This window comes from Tursiops truncatus, chromosome 14, assembly GCF_011762595.2.
Source record: "Tursiops truncatus isolate mTurTru1 chromosome 14, mTurTru1.mat.Y, whole genome shotgun sequence".
NCBI lineage: Eukaryota > Metazoa > Chordata > Mammalia > Artiodactyla > Delphinidae > Tursiops > Tursiops truncatus.
This window is the reverse complement of record NC_047047.1, coordinates 44,436,621-44,462,248: the sequence shown is the minus strand read 5'-3', so window position 1 is coordinate 44,462,248 and position 25,628 is coordinate 44,436,621. Positions and strand designations below refer to the sequence as shown.

General features: G+C 39.2%; 1 protein-coding gene and 1 pseudogene across 1 annotated transcript in view; both read right to left on the bottom strand.

Moving 5' to 3' along the window:
• The window catches only part of PSME4 (proteasome activator subunit 4), a 101,402-nt gene extending 80,508 nt beyond the window's left edge, over positions 1 to 20,894 (bottom strand). Inside the window, exon 1 of the mRNA XM_019942853.3 lies at positions 20,641 to 20,894. Coding sequence (XP_019798412.1) covers positions 20,641 to 20,882 — 242 coding nt within the window. The 5' untranslated portion in view covers positions 20,883 to 20,894. The remainder of the gene's footprint in view (positions 1 to 20,640) is intronic.
• On the bottom strand, positions 3,402 to 19,572 carry LOC101328641 (acyl carrier protein, mitochondrial pseudogene; annotated as a pseudogene).
• Positions 20,895 to 25,628: the final 4,734 nt, after the last annotated feature.

Sequence of the window (25,628 nt, the reverse complement as noted above, 5' to 3'; positions counted from 1 at the left end):
TGAGGGAAAAAAAGGAGCTGAAGGAATCAGACTCCCTGACTTCAGACTATACTACAAAGCTACAGTAATCAAGACAATATGGTACTGGCACAAAAACAGTAACATAGATCAATGGAACAAGATAGAAAGCCCAGAGATAAACCCATGTACCTATCGTTAACTAATCTAGGACAAAGGAGGCAAAGATATACAATGGAGAAAAGACAGTCTCTTCAATAAGTGGTGCTGGTTAAACTGGACAGCTACATTTAATAGAATGAAATTAGAACACTCCCTAACACCATACACAAAAATAAATTCAAAATGGATTAGAGACCTAAATGTAAGACCAGACACTATAAAAGTCTTAGAGGAAAACATAGGAAGAACACTCTTTGACATAAATCACAGCAAGATCTTTTTTGATCCACCTCCTAGAGTAATGGAAATAAAAACAAAAATAAACAAATGGGACCTAATGAAACTTAAAAGCTTTTGCACAGCAAAGGTAACCATGAGCAAGATGAAAAGACAACCCTCAGAATGAGAGAATATATTTGCAAGCGAATCAACGGACAAAGGATTAATCTCCAAAATATATAAACAGCTCATGCAGCTCAATTTTAAAAAAACAACCCAATCCAAAAATGGGCACAAGACCTAAATAGACATTTCTCCAAAGCAGACATACAGATGGCCAAGAAGCACATCAAAAGCTGCTCAACATCACTAATTATTAGAGAAATGCAAATCGAAACTACAATGAGGTATCACCTCACACCAGTTAGAATGGGCATCGTCAGAAAATGTACAAACAACAAATGCTGGAGAGGGTGTGGAGAAAAGGGAACCCTCTTGCACTGTTGGTGGGAATGTAAATTGATACAGTCAGTATGGAGAACAGTATGGGGGTTCCTTAAAAAACTAAAAATAGGTCGAAGCAGCCTTTACCATTGAGCCAACCCTTGGAAGAGTCTCCCAGACCCAGCGCCAACATCAGGTGAATGAAAAATAAACGTATGTGTTTTAAAGATTAAAAAAAAAAACTAAAAATAGAATTACCATATGATCCAGCAATCCCACTACTGGGCATATACCCAGAGAAAACCATAATTCAAAAAGACACATGCACCCCAATGTTCATTACAGCACTATTTTCAATAGCCAGGTCATGGAAGCAACCTAAATGCCCACTGACAGACAAATGGATAAAGAAGATGTGGTACATATATACAATGGAATATTACTCAGCCATAAAAAGGAACGAAATGGGGTCATTTGTTGAGACGTGGATGGATCTAGAGACTGTCATACAGAGTTAAGTAAGTCAGAAAGAAAAAAACAAATATCATATATTAAGGCATGTATGTGGAAACTAGAACAATGGTACAGATGAACCAGTATGCAGGGCAGAAGTTGAGACACAGATGCAGAGAACAAATGTACGGACACCAAGGGGGGAAAGCCATGCGGGGGTGGGGATGGTGGTGTGATGAATTGGGCGATTAGGATTGACTTGTATATACTGATGTGTATAAAATTGATGAGTAATAAGAACCTGCTGTATATAAAAAAAATTGAATTAAATTTAAAAATTTAAAAGGAAAAAAAAAGAAAAAACTAACCACAATAGGGTACCACTTCATACCACCAGACTGGCTAAAATTAAAAAGCCCAACAATACCCAGTTTTGGTGAGAACATGGAGGAACCAGACCTTTCATAGGCTACTGATGTGTGTATAAAGTGGTATAACCACTGTGGAAAAACTGCTTGACATTACCTAGTAAATGTCTATTAGACATTAGACTGTTTAAAATGCACATTCCTAGGCTCCATCTTAAATCTAGTCCATCGAAAATACTGGGAGTGTTAAATGCAGCAAAGTTGTTTCTTTAAAAAAAAAGGAAATTTTAAAAAATATTGAGAATGGAGGCTGAGAGTCTCCATTTTACAAAAACGACTCCAGTTTTTTCTATATATTTATGCTCAAGAATTCTACTTTACACCATATTTAGAGACAGTCCATTCTCTTTTTCCAATTAATTTGCACATTACATTTTACGACTAAAAATTTCTATTAAAATACTTGAAAACCTCGGTAACAGTCAGGATTGAACTTCTGAATAGGATATTTTCTTAAACTATCCAGAATATATAGATGACAAGTCATTATGTTCCATCCTCCCGTAGGGGTAAAAAAAACAGTAAAAGATAATACAAAAGCATTTTTCAACTGCTTCCTCCTCACAACCCTACAGTGAATTAATCAAGTGTATTAATCAAATGCTTTAATTTTTTTAAAAAATTTTATTTATTTATTTATTTTTGGCTGCATCAGGTCTTCATTGCTGTGCGCGGGCTTTTCTCTAGTTGTGGTGAGCGGGGGCTACTCTTCGTTGCGGTGCACGGGCTTCTCTTGTTGTGAAGCACGGGCTCTAGGTGTGAGGGCTTCAGTAGTTGTGGCACGTGGGCTCAGTAGTTGTGGCGCACAGACTTAGTTGCTCCGCAGCATGTGGGATCTTCCCGGGGCTCGAACCCGTGTCCCCTGCATTGGCAGGCGGATTCTTAACCACTACGCCACCAGGGAAGTCCCAAATACTTTAACTTTTAATTGCAAGTAAAGAAAGACAGTGGCATGCCAGGAACAGCAATTAGTTAACGAAATGTACAATGCTGTCAAGGTTCTTTCTACTATATATCCTGAAGACAAGTTTATTATATATCGAAGGAAATTTAAGTAAAGTATAAAATTATACAGCACTATTGAAATGAACTAAGAATTGGATCTTGGCTAGAGGCTAAAAATATTGGTTTTCAATACAAGTTCTGTCATTCATCAGTTAGTTTTCTTCAAGGCAGTCACTGGGTTTCTAAGGTTCTATATCCATCAGTAAAGTAAAATTAACATCATTTCAGAGCAACATTAAGACTATTTGTTATTATAAAACATATACAACATTTGCAATGAAATTTAACCTTAAGTGTTTTATTTTGAGTAGTCCTACTTACAAGGCAAAAAAATGAAACTTTAGCTTGAAATTTTAAAAACCAGAATTTAAATATTGTCATTGAAAGTACTTAAAAGTATTTATGGATGATTTTTTCCTTCAATGTCACATCTAGCAATATGTCTTAAATAAAAATTCAGAATATCAAAATCAAAATACCAAAAAGCTTTTCAAGTGCACATTTGCAATTAATAAAAATTTCCTGAAAAAACCCTAGAAGTCTGATATAAGAGAATGGTTTGTTAAATTGTGGTTTATGCCTTTAGACTACAATGTAGTCATTTAAAATTGTTTTCAAAGAATTTTTATGGATGTGAAATGTAATATATAAAAAATCAGGATACAAAACATTCACAATATGTAACTAAATAAAAAAGAAACAATCATGCATTAAAATTAAAAAATAGGGGCTTCCCTGGTGGCGCAGTGGTTGAGAGTCCGCCTGCCGATGCAGGGGACACGGGTTCGTGCCCCGGTCCGGGAAGATCCACATGCCGTGGAGCGGCTGGGCCTGTAAGTCATGCCCGCTGAGCCTGTGCGTCTGGAGCCTGTGCTCCGCAACAGGAGAGGCCACAACAGTGAGAGGCCCGCGTACCGCAAAAAATAAATAAAAATAAACACTATAAAGTGTTACCTTTTTTCTTTGTTTTTGGTTTTACAGATTTATTTTCAAAGAGCAAAAAAACACAAGATAATTTAAGTACAAGTCTAAACAGAGTTACTCTGTCAGTCAGCAATGATGCAGAAATGCATTCTCACTTTCAGACACTCGCCAGCATCTTCTGAGTCTTCTCTCAGTGAAGAAAAAGGGTCTGATATTTTATTCATATACCTCCTCCTTATCTGCAATGTAATCTACAATTTCTTTTGAGCACATTAACTTCCCCACATCTAGATCAGGAATTTCAAACCCAAATTCGTCTTCCATGGTCATGATAATCTCCACTTGGTCCAAACTGTCTAAGCCGAGGTCCTTTATAAAATGGGAATTTACTAAGAGCTTTTCTGGGTCAGTCTTGTCATAGAGTTTCAAGACCTAAAGAACATGGTCCTTGATTCCCTCTAATGTCAAAGGGGGTGCGTCCCTATACTGGTGGCACAGCTATGTAACTTCACCTGGAACCTGTGCAAGTACAAAGGCCGGCTGCGGAGCCCCAGGCCTCGTCCGGGCCCCCGAGGGGAACAGGGTGGTGCTGAGCGGCAGGGCCGCGGCCAGCGTGGGGAGCCTGGGCAGCGGCGCGAAGGCCGCAGGCAGTCGAAGGACACAGGCGCAAAGGACACGAGCCACAATGGCTACGCCGACCCAGGATGCACGGCGCTAAAGTGTTACCTCTTGATGGTCAAACTACTTCATGTTCTTCTATATACCTCTGTTCATTCAAACTCTTCTAAAGTAAACAGGCATAATTTATTATAATTAAAATTAACATGTAAAAACATTTCATATCAACCTCTGTTGTATGTTTAAAATCAAGTAATCAATATTTCTGCATTTCTACTATTATCTTAATTTAAAAATCTACTAAACTCCTACTTAAAAGAGCACAGAAGGGATCCCCTGGCAGTGCAGTGGCTAGGACTCTGGTGCTTTCACTGCTGTGACCCGGGTTCAATTCCTGGTGGGGGAACTAAGATTCCACAAGCTGTGCAGTGGCCAAAAAAAATAAAAAATAAAGAGCATAGGAGTCAAGTTGTATAGGTCTCACCAGCCAAAAATGAAACCATGAATCACGATAATTAACTACAATGTATGTTTAAATTCACTAAGTTCATGAAGAATAAAAGGTATCACCATTTTGCAATATCTAACAGATGTAGGACAGTTACTAACATCACAAAAAGAGAAAATCAGGGATTACGCATCTCCTGATAAAATTATACAATACTATTATATAGTCTTGAAAAAGAAAATGAAACTTTATGTCCTGTATAGCAGCAACAAAATCAATTACTGTGTCTTTACCACTTCAATCTGACTTCCACTAAAGGTAATTAGAATTATGTAATTAATAAAGCTGACTTTAGAAGATACAAATAAAAATTGTGAGCTTACAGAAACTATGCCCTCTTTTGAATTTTTTGTGGGACACCTATAAAAACTGGTTGTAAAATAGGCCACAAAGAAAACCTTACTTAATTCTAACATGTGAATATTATACTAGCCAAGTAGTCTGATTATAATAAAATGTAAATTAGAAAATATTAAACAAGTATAATAAAAAGAAACCAAATCATTTAAAAGCATGCATATGGGGATTTCCCTGGTGGCGCAGTGGTTAAGAATCCGCCTGCCAATTCAGGGGACACGGGTTCCAGCCCTGGTCCACGAAGATCCCACATGCCGCAGAGTAACAAAGCCTGTGCATCACAACTACAGAGCCTAAGCTCTAGAGCCTGCAAGCCACAACTACTGAGCCTGAGTGCCACAACTACTGAAGCCCACACGCCTAGTGCTCCACAAGAGAAGCCACCGCAATGAGAAGCCCGAGCACCACAACGAAGAGTAGCCCCCGCTCGCCGCAACTAGAGAAAGCCCTCACGCAGCAACAAAGACCCAACGCAGCCAAAAAAAGTTTTTTTAATTAAAAAAAAAAAATGCCAATACAGCTTCTCACTGCTAGAAACAGTAAGTGAACAGATTAAATGCAGGGTTTTCTCATAAGCCCACCTCTCCTCTTTTCACTCAATTACCTATTGATTCAAAAAGCATTTCTAGAGCAAATGACATGTACAGCACAAGAGTATGATCCAAATAGTTCCTTTAGGCTGAGAACTCACAATCAGATGTGAGGAGACATGTACTCAGAAAACTAGGTAATATACTGAAGGAGGGGAATAAATGCAGTTTTATCAGAGTTTTGTGATTTTTTTTTTTAACCAAAGTTTCATCATACCTAAGTGATTATTGAACCGAATCTTGAAAGAATAGAGAGGTATCATGACTCTAAATAGGAAACTCAAGGTTAAGATAATCTGAGCATTTGGGGAAAGAGGCGGCAAGAGGCACAAAAAACAGCTCTAGGTAGAGGAACACAGAGAGAACAGCAAACTTCTGTGACAAGAAGACACAGCCAAAAGAACACTGCTTGTTCTATTTCCCCTCTAAAAAGTCAAACTGAGGATGAAAAAAGGGGATAGACCAACACAATGGGATTTCCCTGGCGGTCCAGTGGTTAAGACTCCGCCCTTCCAATATGTGGGGGTTGGATCCCTGGTCCGGGAACTAAGATCCCACTTGCCGCACAGTGGGGCCAAAACAACAACAAACAAACAAACATGGCTGCTGGTTGGAACGATGGGAACAAAGGTGTTATATAAAGTGGAGGATGTCTTATGTTTCCATGCTAACTTGTTTTGCAATTCCCAACATTATAATCAACTCTGGATAGACAGAATATTTATGGATTTCAACACAGTAGCCAAGCAAGCAGGAACAGCATGGTTCTACAAGTTTGCTGAGAATTCAAACTGCTCTATGTCAGTCCCTTGGGCAAGTCATTTAACCTCCCAGGCATTTGTAAAACCTGGGTTTTCTCACAAGGCTATGGTGATGGATAATTGATGAATGTGCATGAAAGACATTCTGATTTAATTGTTCTAGAATGGGCTTCCACGTACCAGTTGTTTTTTATAACTTTCCCAGATGTCTCACTATGTTTGAGAACCACTGCACCTTAGCAGACTGACTAGAGCACAATATATGCTTTTTAAACTCTGTTAAAATCATTAAAAATATAATACTAATACAGTCTGTTTCAATTTATGTTCTTCAATTACATATGAGGCTAAATACACCTTAAGATATTTGCCTTTAAAAAAATATTTAAAAAAATGGTCAACCCAGAGGATAAACAATGAGTTAAGTGATGGATAATAAGACAATGTTCCTTCAGTATCTGTATCTAGCCATGCTGGAAATCTGTGGATGGTCCCATAAACCTATACATTTTCTTTTTTATTTTTTTTAAACCAACTATAAGTTGCATCCTTGAGACTTGAGAGGAAAATATTATTGGGGGGGGAGATTATTATTATTTTATCAGGAAAGCAATATATACTTATTTAAATGGTTCAAACAGTACACCAAGCATACAAATTTGAAACTGTTGTCTACAACTGTTAACAGCCTGCATAGTATCCTTCTAGACTTTATTTATATACAAATGTACATATGTATATACTTTATAAAAACATAAATGCGGGGCTTCCCTGGTGGCGCAGTGGTTGAGAATCTGCCTGCTAATGCAGGGGACACAGGTTCGAGCCCTGGTCTGGGAGGATCCCACATGCCGCGGAGCAACTAGGCCCGTGAGCCACAACTACTGAGCCTGCGCATCTGGAGCCTGTGCTCCGCAACAAGAGAGGCCGCGATAGTGAGAGGCCCATGCACTGCGATGAAGAGTGGCCCCCACTTGGCACAACTAGAGAAAGCCCTCGCACAGAAATGAAAACTCAACACAGCAAAAATAAATTAATTAATTAACTCCTACCCCCAACATCTTCTTTAAAAAAAAAAAGAAAAAAAAACCATAAATTCAACGATACTATAGATATTATTTACCACTTAGTTTTTTCACTTAATAGAAAAGTCAAGATGCTGTTCAATGCCTATAAATATGGATTGGCCATATTCTTTTTAATAGCTATCTAATATTCCATTATAAAAATAATGATTTCCTCAATCTTCTCTTTTTAGGCATTTATGTTATTCCTGTTATTTTTTAAAATTACAAATAATATTTAGTAGGTATCTTTGTATTTACATGTTTACACAAGTGTACAAGCATACTGAACAATGAATTCCTAGCTCAAATTGTTTGACATATTGGTGGGGAATATAAAAAACAGAAAATAAGACTTATGTTAAAATTCATTACAGAAATTAATCTCATCCTGAAGCACTGAGTATAAAATGGAATTGGAATGGTATTTTTGCCTGCCTGAGAGGAAAATACTCTTGATGTCCCAATCAAAAGTGCTATCTTTGTCCTCTCTGCCCCTTATAGCTCATACCAAACTTGAGTATTTTTCACATTCTATCTCATACTATAGTTATGTATGTAATACATTATTCTATTTCTTTAGGTGACTGAAATCTACATGGTGGCAGGGACCATGCCTCTGTACCTATTTAACCTTTGGCTCTAACCAGAGATGAAACAAGGTGAACACTGAGAAACATTTTCTCAACTGATTGAATGTTGAGAAATACAGTGATGTAAGTAATTACAAACAGCTCATCAGGGCTAGTTCTATTTAAAAAACAAAACAAAACAAAACAAAACTCTCCAAACTAACAATAAATATTTGACCAAATTAAACAAATTGACTTTAAAACATTGAGAGGTTTCCAAAACACTGAAAACCAGATGTATCATCTTTACCAAGTGTAGTTACTTCTGATGGAAGGCACTAAACACAGAGATCTGAGGTCTATGCTTCTCTTTACCCCCATCCACCACAGGCTGAACAACACAAGAGTTCCAGCATATTCTATGTCAGTTATATCCTTTATGACTTACTAAAATTGACAGGACAATTTCTAGAGTAATAAAGTCATTCAATATTAACACCTAATGATGCCTCTGTTCTTTTCCCACTTGCTTCTCTGCTGAGGCATGGATAAGGGGCATTCATTTCTTGAAATGCTTTACTGAGTATCAATTAAGGGCCAGACATGGCAACAGGCAATGGAAACATAAAATAAGTAACAAATGGCCCTAGAGCATGCAGCCTAGAAACGGAGACAGACAACTGATTATTTCAATAAGTTAAAGTCTGAGTAGAGACTTTTAACACTTGTGCTCAATTTGCTCCATCTCTGTTCCCACACATTAAATGGCTTTCTCCAAATTCCTCCGTACCTAACCAAATCCTATCTCAAAGCTCAGCTGCCGTTTCTCCTTCACTGGTAGTCTTCCCAGGTAACACAGCCCAAGGAGCTTTCCTCATTTTGGACACATGGTTAAGAGCAACAGCCCCTGTGTTCAGCAGGGAAATAGGCTGTTACATAACCTCACTAAGACTCATTTCTTCAATGGTAAAATTGGGATAATAAACGTACCTACAGTTAAATGTTTGTGAAAATCAAATGAAATAATGAATATAAAGCCCTTCGCATAGTGCTGGCACATTCTGAGCCCTCAACAAATGGTAGGTAGTATCTATACCACTCATTTAACAATCTATGAATGCTCTCTTGTAAAATCCCTCTGGTTACTGATATTTTTAAACTGTTGCAACTTTTTGTTTCCATCTCTTGTATCTTTATAGCTCAATAAGTAGATGTGGATTATATATCTGTAGTACTGAAAGAAACCTGTAAAATCAGTAGCTTTCAAATTTTTTTGGCCACAACCCACAGTAATAAATACATAATACACTATACACAAACACATATGTATAACTGAAACAAAGGTCATGATCGTTCACCCTTATTACTTCCAAATTCACTCTAATAATGTTAGTCTCATTCAACAAATCAAACCAAACAAAACCACACCCAAACTGGTCAAGACCTACTAAACTGATTTCACAACACTTTGGTCATAACTGAAAACTTGGAAAATTCTCTATAAACACTTATAAATGAACATACAGATAAAATATTATGAGACACTCCAGACAAACAAAAACAAACAAAACACAAAGTGAAAAGGTCTTGGATATTTGTCGGTTAAATTTTGAGTGCTTTTTTTTTTTAAATCACACTTTTTTTTTAAGTCTTTATTGAATTTGTTACAATATTGCTTGTTTTATTATATTTTGGTTTTTTGGCTGCAAGGCATATAGGATCTTAGCTCCCCCTCCAAGGAGCAAAACTGTACCCCGTGCATTGGAGGTGAAGTCTTAACCACTGGATTGCCAGCAAAGTCCCTAAATCACACTTCTAAAGCATTACCAAACTGTTAAATACCAACTTTTCTCCTGCCATTCACAAATTAGGGACCTCTGTTTGTTATATGTTGACAGAAATTTGACAACATTTTATTAACTAGCATCTCTGGAAGTAACCTACCTTCCCTTAGAACACAAGCTATGCCAACTAAGCTCTTCAGGAATCTGTCCAAAATATAAGCACTCACATGCATTCATAAAATTTCTTGCTCTAAAAGCTTCTACTTCATCCTTGGCTTAAAAAAGAAAACTGTCATATAGAGAACAAAGTAGTGGTTACCAGTGGGGAAAGGGAAGGGGGAAGGGCAACATACAGGTAGGAGGAGATTAACAGGCACAAACTATTATTTATAAAGTAGGCTACAAGGACATATTGAACAACACAGGGAATACAGCCAACATTTTATAATAACTATAAATGGAGCACAACCTTTAAAAATTGTGAATCATTATCTTGTACACCTGAACATATATCATACATCAACTATTCTTCAATTTAAAAAAATAAATGAAAAAGGAAAAAAGAAAATTGTCAGCATTGACAGATGAATGGATAAAGAAGATATGGTACATATATACAATGGAATATTACTCAGCCATAAAAGGGAACGAAATTGGGTCATTTGTAGAGACGTGGATGGATCCACAGACTTTCATACAGTGTGAAGTCAGAAAGAAAAACAAATATCGTATATTAATGCATATACGTGGAACCTAGAAAAATGGTACAGATGAACCGCTTTGGAGGGCAGAAATAAGAGACACTGATGTAGAGAACAAACGCATGGACACCAAGGGCAGAAAGTGGCCGGGGGGTGGGGGGGGTTGGGTTGAATTCGGAGATTGGGATTGACATATATACATTAATATGTATAAAATGGATAACTAATAAAGACCTGCTGTATAAAAAATAAATTAAATTAAAAAAAAATCGTCAGAAAATGAAATGAAACACCCACACTTAACAGTCCAAAGATTACTAACACATTCTATTTAGCCTGCCTACCATTAGAAGATTATAAAGCATATTTTGAAATAGAAACAAAGAAAACAACAGCAAAGATCAATAAAACTAAAAGCTGGTTCTTTGAGAAGATAAAAAAAATTGATAAACCATCAGCCAGACTCATCAAGAGGGAGGGGATATAAATAAATAAAATTAGAAATGAAAAAGGAGAAGTTACAACAAACACCACAGAAATACAAAGCATCCTAAGAGACTACTACAAGCAACTCTATGCCAATAAAATGGACAACCTGGAAGAAATGGACAAATTCTTAGAAAGGTAAAACCTTCCAAGACTGAACCAGGAAGAAATAGAAAAGATGAACAGACCAATCACAAGTAATGAAATTGAAACTGTGATTAAAAATCTTCCAACACACAAAAATCCAGGACCAGATTGCTTCACAGGTGAATTCTATCAAACACTTAGAGAAGAGCTAACACCCATCCTTCTCAAACTCTTCCAAAAATTGCAGAGGAAGGAACACTCCCAAATTCATTCTATGAGGCCACCATCACACTGATACCAAAAACCAGACAAAGATACTACAAAAAAAGAAAATTACAGACCAATATCACTGATGAATATAGATGCAAAAATCCTCAATGAAATACTAGCAAACAGAATCCAACAACACATGAAAAGGATCATACACCATGATCAAGTGGGATTTATCCCAGGGATGCAAGGATTCTTCAATATATGCAAATCAATCAATGCGATACACCGTATTAACAAATCGAAGAATAAAAGCCATGTGATCATCTCAATAGATGCAAAAAAAGCTTTTGACAAAATTCAACACCCATTTATGATAAAAACTCTCCAGAAAGTGGGCATAGAGGGAAACTACCTCAACATAATAAAGGCCATATACGACAAACCCACAGCAAACATCATTCTCAATGGTGAAAAACTGGAAGCATTTCCTCTAAGATTAGGAGCAAGACAAGGATGTCCACTCTCGCCACTATCATTCAACAAAGTTTTGGAAGTCCTAGCCACGGCAATCAGAGAAGAAAAAGAAATAAAAGGAATACAAATTGGAAAAGAAGAAGTAAAACTGTCACTGTTTGCAGATGACATAATACTATACATAGAGAATCCTAAAGATGCCACCAGAAAACTACTAGAGCTAATCAATGCATCTGGTAAAGTTGCAGGATACAAAATTAATGCACAGAAATCTCTTGCATTCCTATACACTAATGATGAAAAATCTGAAAGAAACCTACCAAGGGAGATAAAAGACCTGTATGCAGAAAACTATAAGACACTGATGAACGAAATCAAAGGGGACACAAACAGATGGAAAGATATACCACTTTCTTAGATTGGAAGAATCAATATTGTGAAAATGACTATACTACCCAAAGCAATCTACAGATTCAGTGCAATCCCTATCAAACTACCAATGGCATTTTTCACAGAACTAGAACAAAAAATTTGACAATTCGTATGGAAACACAAAAGACTCTGAATAGCCAAAGCAATCTTGAGAAAGAAAAACAGAGCTGGAGGAATCAGGCTCCCTGACTTCAGACTATACTACAAAGCTACAGTAATCAAGACACTATGGTAGTGGCACAAAAACAGAAATATAAATCAATGGAACAGGACAGAAAGCCCAGAGATAAACCCACGCACCTAAGGTCAACTAATCTATGACAAAGGAGGCAAGGATATACAATGGAGGAAAGAAAGTCTCTTCAATAAGCAGTGCTGGGAAAACTGGACAGCTACATGTAAAAGAATGAAATTAGAACACTCCCTAGCCCCATACACAAAAATAAACTCAAAATGGATTAGAGACCTAAATGTAAGACTGGACACTATAAAACTCTTAGAGGAAAACACAGGAAGAACACTTTTTGACATAAATCACAGCAAGATCTTTTTTGACCCACCTCCTAGAGTAATGGAAATAAAAACAATAATAAACAAATGGGACATAATGAAACTTAAAAGCTTTTGCAAAGCAAAGGAAACTACAAACAAGATGAAAAGACAACCCTTAGAATGGGAGAAAATATTTGCAAATGAAGCAATGGAAAAAGGATTAATCTCTAAAATATATAAACAGCTCATGCAGCTCAATATTAAAAAAACAAACAACCCAATTAAAAAATGGGCACAAGACCTAAATAGACATTTCTCCAAAGCAGACATACAGATGGCCAAGAAGCACATGAAAAGCTGGTCAACGTCACTAATTATTACAGAAATACAAATCAAAACTACAATGAGGTATCACCTCACACCAGTTAGGATGGGCATTGTCAGAAAATCTACAAACAACAAATGCTGGAGAGGGTGTGGAGAAAAGGGAACCCTCCTGCACTGTTGGTGGGAATGTAAATTGATACAGCCACTATGGAGTACAGTATGGAGGTTCCTTAAAAAAGTAAAAATAGAATTACCATATGACCCAGCAATCCCACTACTGGGCATATACCCAGAGAAAACCATAATTCAAAAAGACACATGCAGGCTTCCCTGGTGGCGCAGTGGTTGAGAGTCCGCCTGCCAATGCAGGGGACGCGGGTTCGTGCCCCGGTCCGGGAAGATCCCACATGCCGCGGAGCGGCTGCGCCTGTGAGCCATGGCCGCTGAGCCTGCGCGTCCGGAGCCTGTGCTCCACGACGGGAGAGGCCACAGCGGTGAGAGGCCCGCGTACCGCAAAAAAAAAAAAAAAAAAAAAAAAAAAATACACATGCACCCCAATGTTCTTTGCAGCACTATTTACAATAGCCAAGTCATGGAAGCAACCTAAATGCCCATCGATAGACGAATGGATAAAGAAGATGTGGTACATATATACAATGGAATATTACTCAGCCATAAAAAGGAACGAAATTGGGTCATTTGTAGAGATGTGGATGGATCTAGAGACTGTCATACGGAGTGAAGTAAGTCAGAAAGGGAAAAACAAATAGCGTATATTAACGCATATATGTGGAACCTAGAAAAATGGTACAGATGTACTGGTTTGCAGGGCAGAAGTAGAGACACAGACGTAGAGAATAAACATATGGACACCAAGGGGGGGGAAGTGGCCGGGGGTGTGGGGGTGGGGGTGTGATGAATTGGGCGATTGGGATTGACATGTATACACTGTTGTGTATAAAATGGATAACTAATAACAACCTGCTGTATAAAAAAATAAATTAAGAAAGTCTATGTGTTGGAAAAAAAGATTATAAAGCATTTTTAATAATATTTTAAGCAACCTCCAACTTACTTGAACTAAAATACTACTCTCAAACTCATTTCACAGCTGCAATGGTGTTAAGTTTTTTCTTAGAAAGGGAAAAAGCCTTTATTATATTTTTTAACTCTAAAATTTAGGGTCTGGGTGCTATGAATAAAGCCAAATTAGCATAAAAAGGTAATGACCACTACCAAAATTTTATGGTTCGTCTATCAGAAAATTGTAGTAATGATACTCTACATTTTTAAACACTAAATATTTAACAATAACAATGACAGATTTATTTTTAAATGAAAATTTCAAACTCCCTGATGCAACCCAAATAATCTGCTCTTTTCTCTAATTAACTTTGTTAAACCCCACTCCCCATACCCTCTCTCTTTGGGTTATGAAACACACCATTCTCTTCCTCAACCAAGTTGCTCCTTCCCTCTTCTTTGGTTAAATATACACTTTCTTTTGAACCCAGTATTAAAACAGATCTCACCCCAAATTCGTTTTCTCCATTTTGACTGTAAAAGTAACAATTCATCAGAAACTGCATAATGCTTTAGTTTACAAGGAACAAAAAAGTTAATTCTAATATTACTGAGTACCTATGAATGTATATACTGCTGCACTAAATGCTGTGGGTGCAGGGAAGGAGAAGTAAATATGGAAGACTCTGACCCCAAGAAAGCTCACAGTAGAGAGAAGATAGGTACACAAAGAATACAAAAGCATGAATAAGGGATCAAGAAAGTGCACTAAAAGGGAAGAAATGCTAAGCAAGGGCCGAATATGGAAGTAGGCAACTTCAGGATTCCAAAGGGGAATATTTATAGTATGTGCTGCTTTTAACATTCCAGTGGCCAGTATCAATGAATACAGAGGATTTTTATTTTTGTTGTTTTTTTGCTTGCTGTTGCTTTTATTACAATGTCTCAGCTTGCTTTTCACACAGTACAAATGAGATGTTTGTTGGTCTAAATTCTCTACAAATGTTAGAGGAAACACATATTTGAATTTTATATTAAAAAATGTGGGAGGTGGGGAGGGAGATTCACTAGAAATGAGTCTCACTTAATAGATAAATAAAGATAACTCCCAGGTTCTACAATGAGAGCAACTGGTTTAGAAGTTGTGTACTTATTTACTAATAAAGGTCCCTTAAAAAACATTAGTGATTTGCCTCTGTTTCACTTCAATTAAGAACACACACTTCAAAGACAATTTGATTTTATAAACACTTCATCAAGAAATTGTTTTTAAGTAATACATTCAGATCTCAAAAGAAAAACACATGGTACTGTTTTACTGTTTTCTAACTGCCTTTCTCGGTGCCTCAATCTATGGCATTAAAACACACCAGTCAGATTGAGAATTTTTTTTAAGTAATGCGCTTAGCATTCATATTTCCTTCCCCCAAATTTCTTGATGGAGTTACGTCTTGCTTGCTCTGTCCTAAATGAACAAAAATGTGCACTAAGAGAAAAAGAACACGCTGGAACTTCCCTGGAGGGCGGAATTCTTTCACTGACATATCCCAAGTGACACAAACAGTGCCCATCCCATACAAGGCACTCACAAAATAATTTGTTCAAAGAAGACTCCTGTCTCTACTACTTTGCATCAAGCTATGTATTAACCTATGAACCTCAGTGTCTTCATTTTTAAAATAGAGATAATTCAAGGGAGTCCTCGTTATCCCAGGATTGATTCTATGTTTCCAAAGTTAAGAGGGGAAGAAAAAGATGTCATAATATGAAAATATTCATTAATGAGCTATTTCTTTTATCTCTGTCCATGAGGTCTGTTTATAGTGAACCTCAGACAAAACAATGCAAATGAAATGGAAACTCAGGAGTAAAATTACAAATTCTGCAAAGAAGCCAACTTCATGAGGTTGATCAAAGTAAGTGTTACTCTTTTAGGTTTGATAATGATATTGGTATTGACTTTTTGTTTAATTCCTTTTCCCTTAAAGATATATACTGGAAATATTTATGAATGAAGAATATGCTTCAAAAAAAAAAATGGTTGAAGGGGGTGGTGGTAGGAGACACCTAATTGGCCATGAGTTGGTAACTGTTGAACATGGGTGATGGGTACACCCAGGTTCATTATATTATTCTTTCCTCTCCTGTATATGTTTGACATTTTCCATAATAAAAAAATATTTAAAGCAAAGAAAAAAAGTTAGAAAACTATTCATATCAGAATCACACATATAGTCAATGACAAATGAGACTCAGGCAGAAATAGCCAGTTAACTAGTAAAGAGAAAACTGACAAGGTGTTTTAAAAGAAAGAGAAAGAGACATCCCTGGAAAATGGGAAGAGCCTCAAATATTTAAAAAAATATATGTTTGACATTGCTATGAAAAATCAAACGTGTGTATGTGTAGGGGCAGGGGGTATATGAGAACTCTTTGTACTTTTTGCTCAATTTTGCTCTGAACCTAAACCTACTCTAAAAATTAGTATGTTAGTTAAAAAAAAAAAAAAAACAGAAAAAAGAGTGAAAGATAACTTACTGTGCTGTTATACAACTTTATCAGAAAATTTGTCTCTCCAAAATCAATCAATTCATGCATTTTGTTTTTTCCTATGGAAAATCAACTTTCTCCCTACAAAATTTTGGGTCCTGTTTTGAGTGTGGCCACTTAAATAACAGAGACAAACCTTTTCTACTACTTTCTCCAACTGGCTCTCACTGATGAATGTGGCAATTTGTCAAGATTTTGAGATTCTTTTACAAATAAAAAGCTTATCTTTATTGTGTACTTCACAATTTTAATACTCAAATATTACTCTATTAAGTACATCATGTTAATAGACAATATTAACACTGAGATTTAGTGGTTAGCATTTTCTTCTTTCTTCTCTAACATAGAAATGATATGGATTTGGGTGCTCCTGTGGTCACATATTGCTCTCCACAAAGGAGGTTAGTGTATTTGATAATGTATATTTTGACTAAACAAGTTTCCAGTGGTTGTATAATCTAATTAAATACATTATGTGGTTTAATCCAATTCCTATCAAGTAAGGCCACGTAATATTCTTAATAATAATTAAACAAGGGAGCTACAGTTTAATTAGCAAATTAATCATTAGCAAATGATTCCTCAGTATAACACAATCATTTCATTATACATTATAATACAATCATTTCATTCACAGCAGAAAATATAACATTTTCACTGAAACAAAGCATCTAAATTTGCTTCATAATAATCCAAACTCACACACTTCACTAAAATCAAAATTCTGCTTTAAAAAAAAAAACACAAAAGAAAGAAATGATCTAATTTTGTGTTTAAGATTTTGCTTTTATGAAACAATTCGCTGCTAAGTTTTAGGTTTGAAAAACCATGCGTAGTCTACACTCCCACTCTCCAAAAGAGGACTCTAAAGCTAAGAGAGGTTAAGCAAGACCAAGATGATAAGAGTGGCAACACCAGGTACAGATAAACTTCTTCTGACTAGACCTCACTGCCTCTCATTAAAGGCCCAGAAGGACAAGGGAGAAAAAGCGAGCTTCAAGATTACCTTTCTTCAACTCCTTTCATTCTCTACAGAGGCCATACCAGTTACTTACAGATGCCTTTCACTCAGGGTCCAAGAGCTGTCTTAACTGCTGTTTTTCAAAGACCATTTAGTTTGTGCCTCTCTTCTCTAATTTGTTTCCTTGCTTCTTAAAAACTAGTTTCGTGACGTATGATGTCACAAAATCTCACTTCAACAGGCAGTACTAATACTTTAAGCTCTCTGTACAAGAGAGCTTGTATTATATCACAGGGCCAATTTTTAAAGTACACAGAAATAACCCTTCTTCACAGAGATCTGCTAAACAGACCTGCAAGTCTTGAGATAGATTAAAAGATAAGTATAACCATCAAAATGAGATAAAAAGTTAAAAAAAAAAGGGGGGGTGGTTTCTTGAGTATCTCCTAAACCAGAACTCTACCCAGTCCTTTGACACCCAGATTAGGGATGTATATACTTCTGGTCGGGGATCCAGTCCCAGTGTCTCTGAACAGCATTTACACTCTGGTCTTCTTTAGGAATGCACTGGATCTGTGCAACTATTTCCAGTAGTTTACAAACTTATCAAACAGTCGTTGGAGAAAGATACACACTGGCTTATTTGAGGCTCTACAGGATAAAAAATAAAATCATAAAATACCAGAGCAGGAGTGTTTCTCAGGAATTATTTACTCCAACTCCCTCATTTCTCTCACAAGTATACTGAAACACATGATTAAAGTAACTTGCCCACAGTCACAGAGCTAGTGGGAGAAATTAGATTTTATTTTCATTACTACTTTCCATTCTTCTACAAAGCACTAAGTATTATCACTACTAAGGTAACTGAGAGCTATCATCACATGTTTTGGCATCATTTAGATGTAAACTTGTGCAACACACACAAGGCTTAAAAACAACAAGCACAACTATAAACAGGTCACCTTAGCATGACTTAGGAGAAAAAATACACCCAAGATCACAACATGTCCCACCAAGTTCAAAATGTCTCATAGCGTAATCCCAAGAATCAGCTTGCAGCATTTAACCACCGTTCCAAAATAAAATTCTATCTGATAGCATTTCTTGCTGGTTACTTAGATATAAATGGTTTGACGTTCGTAGGTTATAAAGCTGTGTAGCTGCAATATTGCCCTAAACACCAAGGACTGTCTCCACTGTATTTTTAGTCCTTTCTAGGTACAGATACTTATACCTAAAAGCCAAAAATAATAAATAAACCTCCAGGTGTTAATTTGCCAAGCTTAGTTACAATAAAAATGTCAGAAAACAGTGCTTAACTATGCCTGTGTAGATTCTCCATTAATAAATCCAAACCACATATGCATTCACACACTGGTTTATTTATACACTGTGCATCTAAAAGGAGCTGTTTGTGTCCCCCAAAAAGGTTATTTTCTGAAAAATCTGATCTCGGTGATTAAAATGAGGAATTACTGGAACTGACAAAGTAACTTTATTTTTACTGTGCCCAAGTAACATAAAAACCGAGGAGGCTCACCTGAAAAAACTGTGAATTTTAATAATTTATAAAACATTCTTCTGTTTTAACCAAAAGTGGTTCTTCTCCCTGTTGCACTTCTTTTTTCCCAAGTCTCCTATGGATCCTAACACCACAAACTTCTTCAAGCTCTAATCGAGAGGGGAGCTGTTAACCTTGACATAAATTTGGTCACTCTTTGAAAAGGGCAAATTAAGCATTTGAGTTTTGCTCTTTAATTAAAAAGGTAATTAGTGCTACCACCAGCGACAACTGGAGATGAGAAATTTGTTAGAGGCTCCCTAATAATTGGCAGATAAGAATCATCCTGTGAGGAAATGTAGAAAAGACGACTGCATTACAAAACCCTGAGTCATCACCCAGTTCACTCAGCAGATTTGGGTAAACATTAGATAAGTGATTTATGTCTTGTGTGTTCAGCCACCCATACCGACATGCATGAACATACAATGTTACCAGATTTTATGTATAGCCAACCAAACAAGATACAGCAAAATTCTCTTTTAAAAAAGTTCTTCTGACACAGTGAAGATGCCCATCTAGCAAATATGTCTCTAACCTTTCCCCCAACTGTACTCAGTTTCCCCTAATTTCAGTGGCACTGTAGTTTGCAGCCAGTTCATACCAAAAAAAAAAAAAAAAAAGGTAACAAAAGAAGAATAGAACAACTGAGATTGATTTAGGTAATCTATATTCATCTGAGCAGCTCAAAAATTAACACCAGCCCGATACTAATAACGCCCAGGACAACTTGACAGCTTCCATCTCTATTTTCCTTAGTATGGCACATTTCCAAAGGAAATGTCATAAAAGGAGCAACATACACTTTCCCGAGGTTGTAAGACTCAACATTCTCAACATTAACGTCTAGTACACAGCCCAAGAATGCGCTGAGGGCTGATTTTAAAACAGACTTTTCAATCAAACCCACAAAGACTGAGAGGGCCCCAAAAAAAAGCAGAACCTAGAAGTTCCCTACGGCCTCCTTCCCATTCAGAAAGTTACTAGACGCGAACTGAGGGATAGGAAGAGGCAAGGGACCGTAAGGTAAGAAAAAACTGGAGTAAACACCAGGAAAAGTCGAGTTGTTCGCCCAAAGACGAATCCTCTCTGCTCCCTCCCGCCACCGGCAAAGGTCCAAGGAGGACCCCTGGGGGACCGCTCCTCTCTTTCCCTGCGGGTCCAGTGCCCTCACGCTCCCCCGGGCCCCGAATGTCGGAAGACAACAACCCGAAACCTTGGGGACAAGCAGCTGCGAAGGACATAGAGGGCTGGTGAGAACCAGGGAGATCCCGTAAGAAAGTGGCAGGGAGGAAGCTTGAGTGCTTCCCAGGCTTCGCTCGCGACCCTGGGATGACTGCACAGAAACGATCCGCCCGAACCGGGGCAGAGTTGAGGGTCCAGCGGTTCGGTGCGGACAAAGAGCCTCCCCCCCACCCCCCGCGGACGCCTTCACACCCAAGCCTTTGCCTCCGGCCCATCCTGCAGGCCCCGGCACACTTACGTGGAGAGTTTCCTGGTCCAGAAGAGGCCCCCGGGCCACAGCTCTTGGAGCTGCACTGCCCGGCCCAGGTTGCTTTTGATCTGGGCCAGCTGCAAGTCGGACTCGGCGTCCAGCCGCTCGGCGTAGGGCAGCAGCTTGTTGTAGACGATCTCCTTCTGCGGGACGAAGCCTCGCGGGTCTGGACCGGGGCGCCCGCCCGGCTCCAAGGGGTCCCCGCCGCCCGCCCTTTCGGCCGGCTCCATGAGACCAGGACACCCCCCCCAACCCCCTCCCACCCTAACCCTCCCCGGCCCCCACCCCTCTCCGGGCTCCGCCTCCTCCGCGTCGTCGTCGCCCTCGGCCCTATCGCTGGGCCCCCTCCCCTGGCCGGCGCGCTGCTTGCCCCGCGCGGTTCCCGGTTCGTTGGCGGCTGCAGCGGCCGCTCCGCCCGCCCCGCACCAGCTCGGCTGGTGACGCTGCAGCCGCCGGGCCCGGAGGTTCCGGACGAGCCTCAAGTCACTTCCGGGGCGGGGCGGGGCGACGACGTCGGAGGAGACGGCGACGGCGACAGCGACCGTAGGTGCAGCGCCTTCCTGCTGTGGGCCGGGTCGGAGCCCCCATACCCAGGTCCCACGGGTCGAGCTCGAGGCTGTCCCACCGGAAACTCGAGGCCGAATTCCAAGCTATTGTCCTTCCTCGCGTGGGGTCGCGCGCTACCTGCGTCTGCCCTCGGGAGCGTGTGGTCGCTGTGGCCTCGGACCAGGCGCTCCACGTAGTCCCCCATGCCACGTTCATGGAAAAACCTAGGTACTCTGTCCATCCCACTTGTTGCTGATAGATTTTTTACTGTGTGCCCTTTAAGCCCCCGTCTTTCTGGCATTCTCCTGGCCGCCCTCATTCCAAAGAAAGGGATTCAACAAATTCATTCAACAAATATTAATTGAACTACTGTCTGTCAGACACTCCTTTTAGGCCCTTGAGATGGAAAATTTAAGAGCACCTGGTTTCTGACCTCCTTGGACTTAACAGCCACATGGAGCTATTGACTAGGGAATAAGCAATTACAAGACAATACTGCTCTTAATTGCTAGATAAGTACAGGATGCTTTGGGAACACCTAAAGAGGACTTCAAACTGGAGGGGTGTCAGGTAGTTTCCTAGAAATGATGCATAAAGTTGAGCTTAAGGATTGAGTGCAAATTTTGTTAGGAAAACAAGAGAGGGGAAGGTATATTTCAGCTGGGGGAGAGCTCAGGCTGCAAGCATGCACTCTAGGAATTCAAAGTTTATAATGACTGAAGATTGCTTGCAGAGAGGGGAGTGAAGAATTGAGACTGAGAAGGACATGCTAGGAAGTTTTTAGAGCTTTATCTTAAAGGCAACAGGAAGCGGAAAAATTAAGCATAGCAGTGGCATGATATAATTTACATTTCTGAAGAATCACTCTGGCTTTGTGTGGAGAATGGATTAGAATGGATTAGAACAGACAGAATTGGAAACTGGCAGACCCCTTAAGGAGATGTGACATAATGGTGGGCTGCATGTCAGTTGAAATGATTCGAGAGCTGTTTCAGCAAGAATGGCCTGAGCTTGGTAGTTGATTGGATGTGAAGTGTGAAACAGAGAAGTCAGGATGTCAGATTTCTGGCTTGGGAAACAGAGAGAGAACACAGCAGAAACAGCTATGGAGGCAGAATGCCTAAGGGATGGGAAAATATTTTCTTGTATGGATCAGGAGGGCCATCTAAAAATGGATACGGATTAGCATATAGATGGATTGGAGGGAATGAGATATAGAGTATCATTAAAAGATAAATGGAGGCATATTAAAAATTTTAAGAGTTTGAGCAAAAATTTTAAGAGTCTGAGCAAAAATTGATTGGAATTGGGCAGCACCAAACCAGAAGTGGTTAGGAGCACCAATAGGAGGCAGGGAAAGACTTAAAGAAGGTGCAGAAGCAAAGAAAGGAAATTATTTAATTGGCTACAGCTTAAAGCCTAGTTAGCTGTTTGTGATTGGTTGTCCTTAGTGTTTAGATTTCATAATCTTGAGGCATTTACACACTTAGACTTTGGTTTGCTTAAGTAGGCCACCAAAGCATTAGAGCCACCTTAGTCTAATGGCCTCCTTGTTTAATTAGTTTAACTGTATGAAAAGAATAGGGCCCTGAACCAAACTCTAAAAGAACTCCATATTTAGGGATGGATAAAGAAAGAGAGAGACCACAAAGAATACTCACAAGAAGCAGTCTGAGAGGTAGGCGTTCTAGAAAAGTGGGCCTTTTAAAAAAGAGTTTTCAGATGGAGGAATTGATTAACTATACCAAAGGTGACTGAGCGGTCAAATGAGATAAGACCTAAGAATGGTTTATTGGAGTTATTGATAAAGCAGATAAGAACAGTTTCAGTGGAGTGTAGGGATGGAAACCAGAGTACAGTGACAAAGGATGAGTGGGAAATAAATAGAGACAGCGAAGGTGGACAACATTTTTTGATAGTTTGAGTGGGAAGAACAAGAGAAAAATGTTAGCTGAAATGAAAAGAGGAATTTTTGAAGGTGGGATATGTTATTTATTTATTTATTTATTTATGGCTGTTTTGGGTCTTTGCTGCGCACGGGCTTTCTGTAGTTGCGGTGAGTGGGGGCTCCTCTTCATGTGGTGCACGGGCTTCTCATTGTGGTGGCTTCTCTTGTTGTGGAGCACGGGCTCTAGGCGCACGGGCTTCAGTAGTTGTGTGAAGCTGGGATATGTTTAAATATTGATGAGAAGGCACCAGTGGAGAGACAGGTTGAAGATACGTGGATGAAGATGACAGAGTAGGAGAGAATATGGAGTCATTGGCCCTTAGCAGTAAACCGTACTCTCCTTCCGTTGTCAGAGGAGGAAAGCAGGGGAGAAGAGATGCAAAAGCACAAAGGTTTGGGCTTCCCTGGTGGCGCAGTGGTTGAGAGTCCGCCTGCCGATGCAGGGGACACGGGTTCGTGACCCTGTCCGGGAAGGTTCCACATTACGCGGAGTGGCTGGGCCCATGAGCCATGGCCACTCAGCCTGCGCGTCCGGAGCCTGTGCTCCGCAGCGGGAGAGGCCGCAACAGTGAGAGGCCCGCATACCGCAAAAAAAAAAAAAAAAAAGCACAAAGGTTTGCAGATTAAGTGCCTGGAAGTTGAAGTTCTTTCTCCTGGTTTCTTCTTTTCCTGTGAAGCAAGAAAATGAGAATGGTGCGAGGACATGGTGGATAGGAGATTTGAGGAGATTGGAGAAGGTTTAGAATAGTCTCAAAATTCAGAAAACTGATTAGAGAAACAGAATTGGTTGGCAGTTAAGGCCAGAAGCATGAATTTACCACCATCTGTCTGTACAACTTAGTGACTTTCTCCAGTAATGTTTACCAGCCCAGGACTGTATGATGTACAGGCTGATATGATAGACTGACAAATAAGCAAGAGAATGTTATGTATGTTAGTGGTAGTGATGGTAGTGGTTTTAGCTGCCATTTCTTGAGCACTTCTCTCGGCCTGTGCTTTATCTACATTATCTCATTGAACAAGTAGAGATCGTGGAGTTGAGAGTATTTGAAAGAGAATGGTTAACATCTAAATTGGTTGAAGTCTAAGAAGAGAGAAGAGGGCTGATAGAGAGTAGAGAGGTCAGGGGACTCAGATCCTGATGAGGTACAAGAACAACATGAAAGGATTAGCCTAAGCAAAGGATATGGAACAACAGGAATGTTTAGATTTAAGATTTCAAAGCAGTTCCAGGTGATCTCAGTTTCCCTGTGAATGGATGTCCGAACTGGAAAAATCGAAAGAATTGTTGGAGCAAAAGGGATGAAGTCTCTTTCTGTTATTCTATATGAAGTTTAATAGCAAACACTATTCATACCTCTTCAGGGGAGAAAGGTGGGAGACCTTAAATTTCTCTGGAAGACCTAGGCTACTTATCATTAGAGACAGTACCCAAAGTCTGGGGTTAATTTTCTCAGACCAACTCCCAAGCATTTTTTTAATCTCTTAGTGCTCAGGATACTCTGCCAAAGAATAACAACCCAGTATGCTTTCGGTCAGACCCTGAGGGAGACATTGACTTCTTATCAGACTCCTCTAGGAAACAGCCTATAATCACTTTTCTTGGAAGCCCCAGAAAGTGCAGTAGCCCTTCATGGAAAATGTTCTGAAGAGAGAGGTTTCTCCTCAAGCTGGAGGCATTGGCAGAGATAATTATCAATCAAATATTTATGTCATTGATATACTTATTGGCCCACTACTTGATAAACCACTTACTAGCAGTGAACAAAAATGACAGGTTGTTAGTTTCGTGCCTTCCTCTGCCTTAGTTTTTTCTGTATATGATGTATTTGGGATGGGGGCAGGATGGGGTGGGGGAGCAGGGAGGTATATTGACAAGTAGATGAATCTCTGTTGTCAGAGCATAATATTTGGAAGTATTTGAATTATATTAGAATGACTCTAATATAATCAAATATCTAAATTCCTGTTGTGCTGCAGTTATTGAAATCACAAGAATATTGGATCTGAGAAATGAGGATTTTTTCCCCTAGTTCCTATATGATTTTTTAAAAAATAAATTTGTTTATTTATTTTTGTTCGCGTTCGGTCTTCGTTGCTGTGCGCGGGCTTTCTCTAGTTGCCGTGAGCGGGGCAGGGGCCTATTCTTCGTTGCGGTATATGGGCTTCTCATTGCGGTGGCTTCTCTTGTTGCGGAGCATGGGCTTTAGGCATACAGGTTTCAGTAGTTGTGGCTCGCAGGCTCTAGAGCGCAGGCTCAGTAGTTGTGGTGCACGGGCTTAGTTGCTCCGCGGCATGTGGGACCTTCCCGGACCAGCGCTCGAACCCATGTCCCCTGCACTGGCAGGCAGATTCTTAACCACTGCGCCACCAGGGAAGCCCCCTGTATGATTTTTAAGTTTTGAATTTTCAGCCAAAAACCCTTCTCATCCAGCCGTAGTATCCACTTCACCAATTAAACTGGAGTATATTTAGAGCTCAA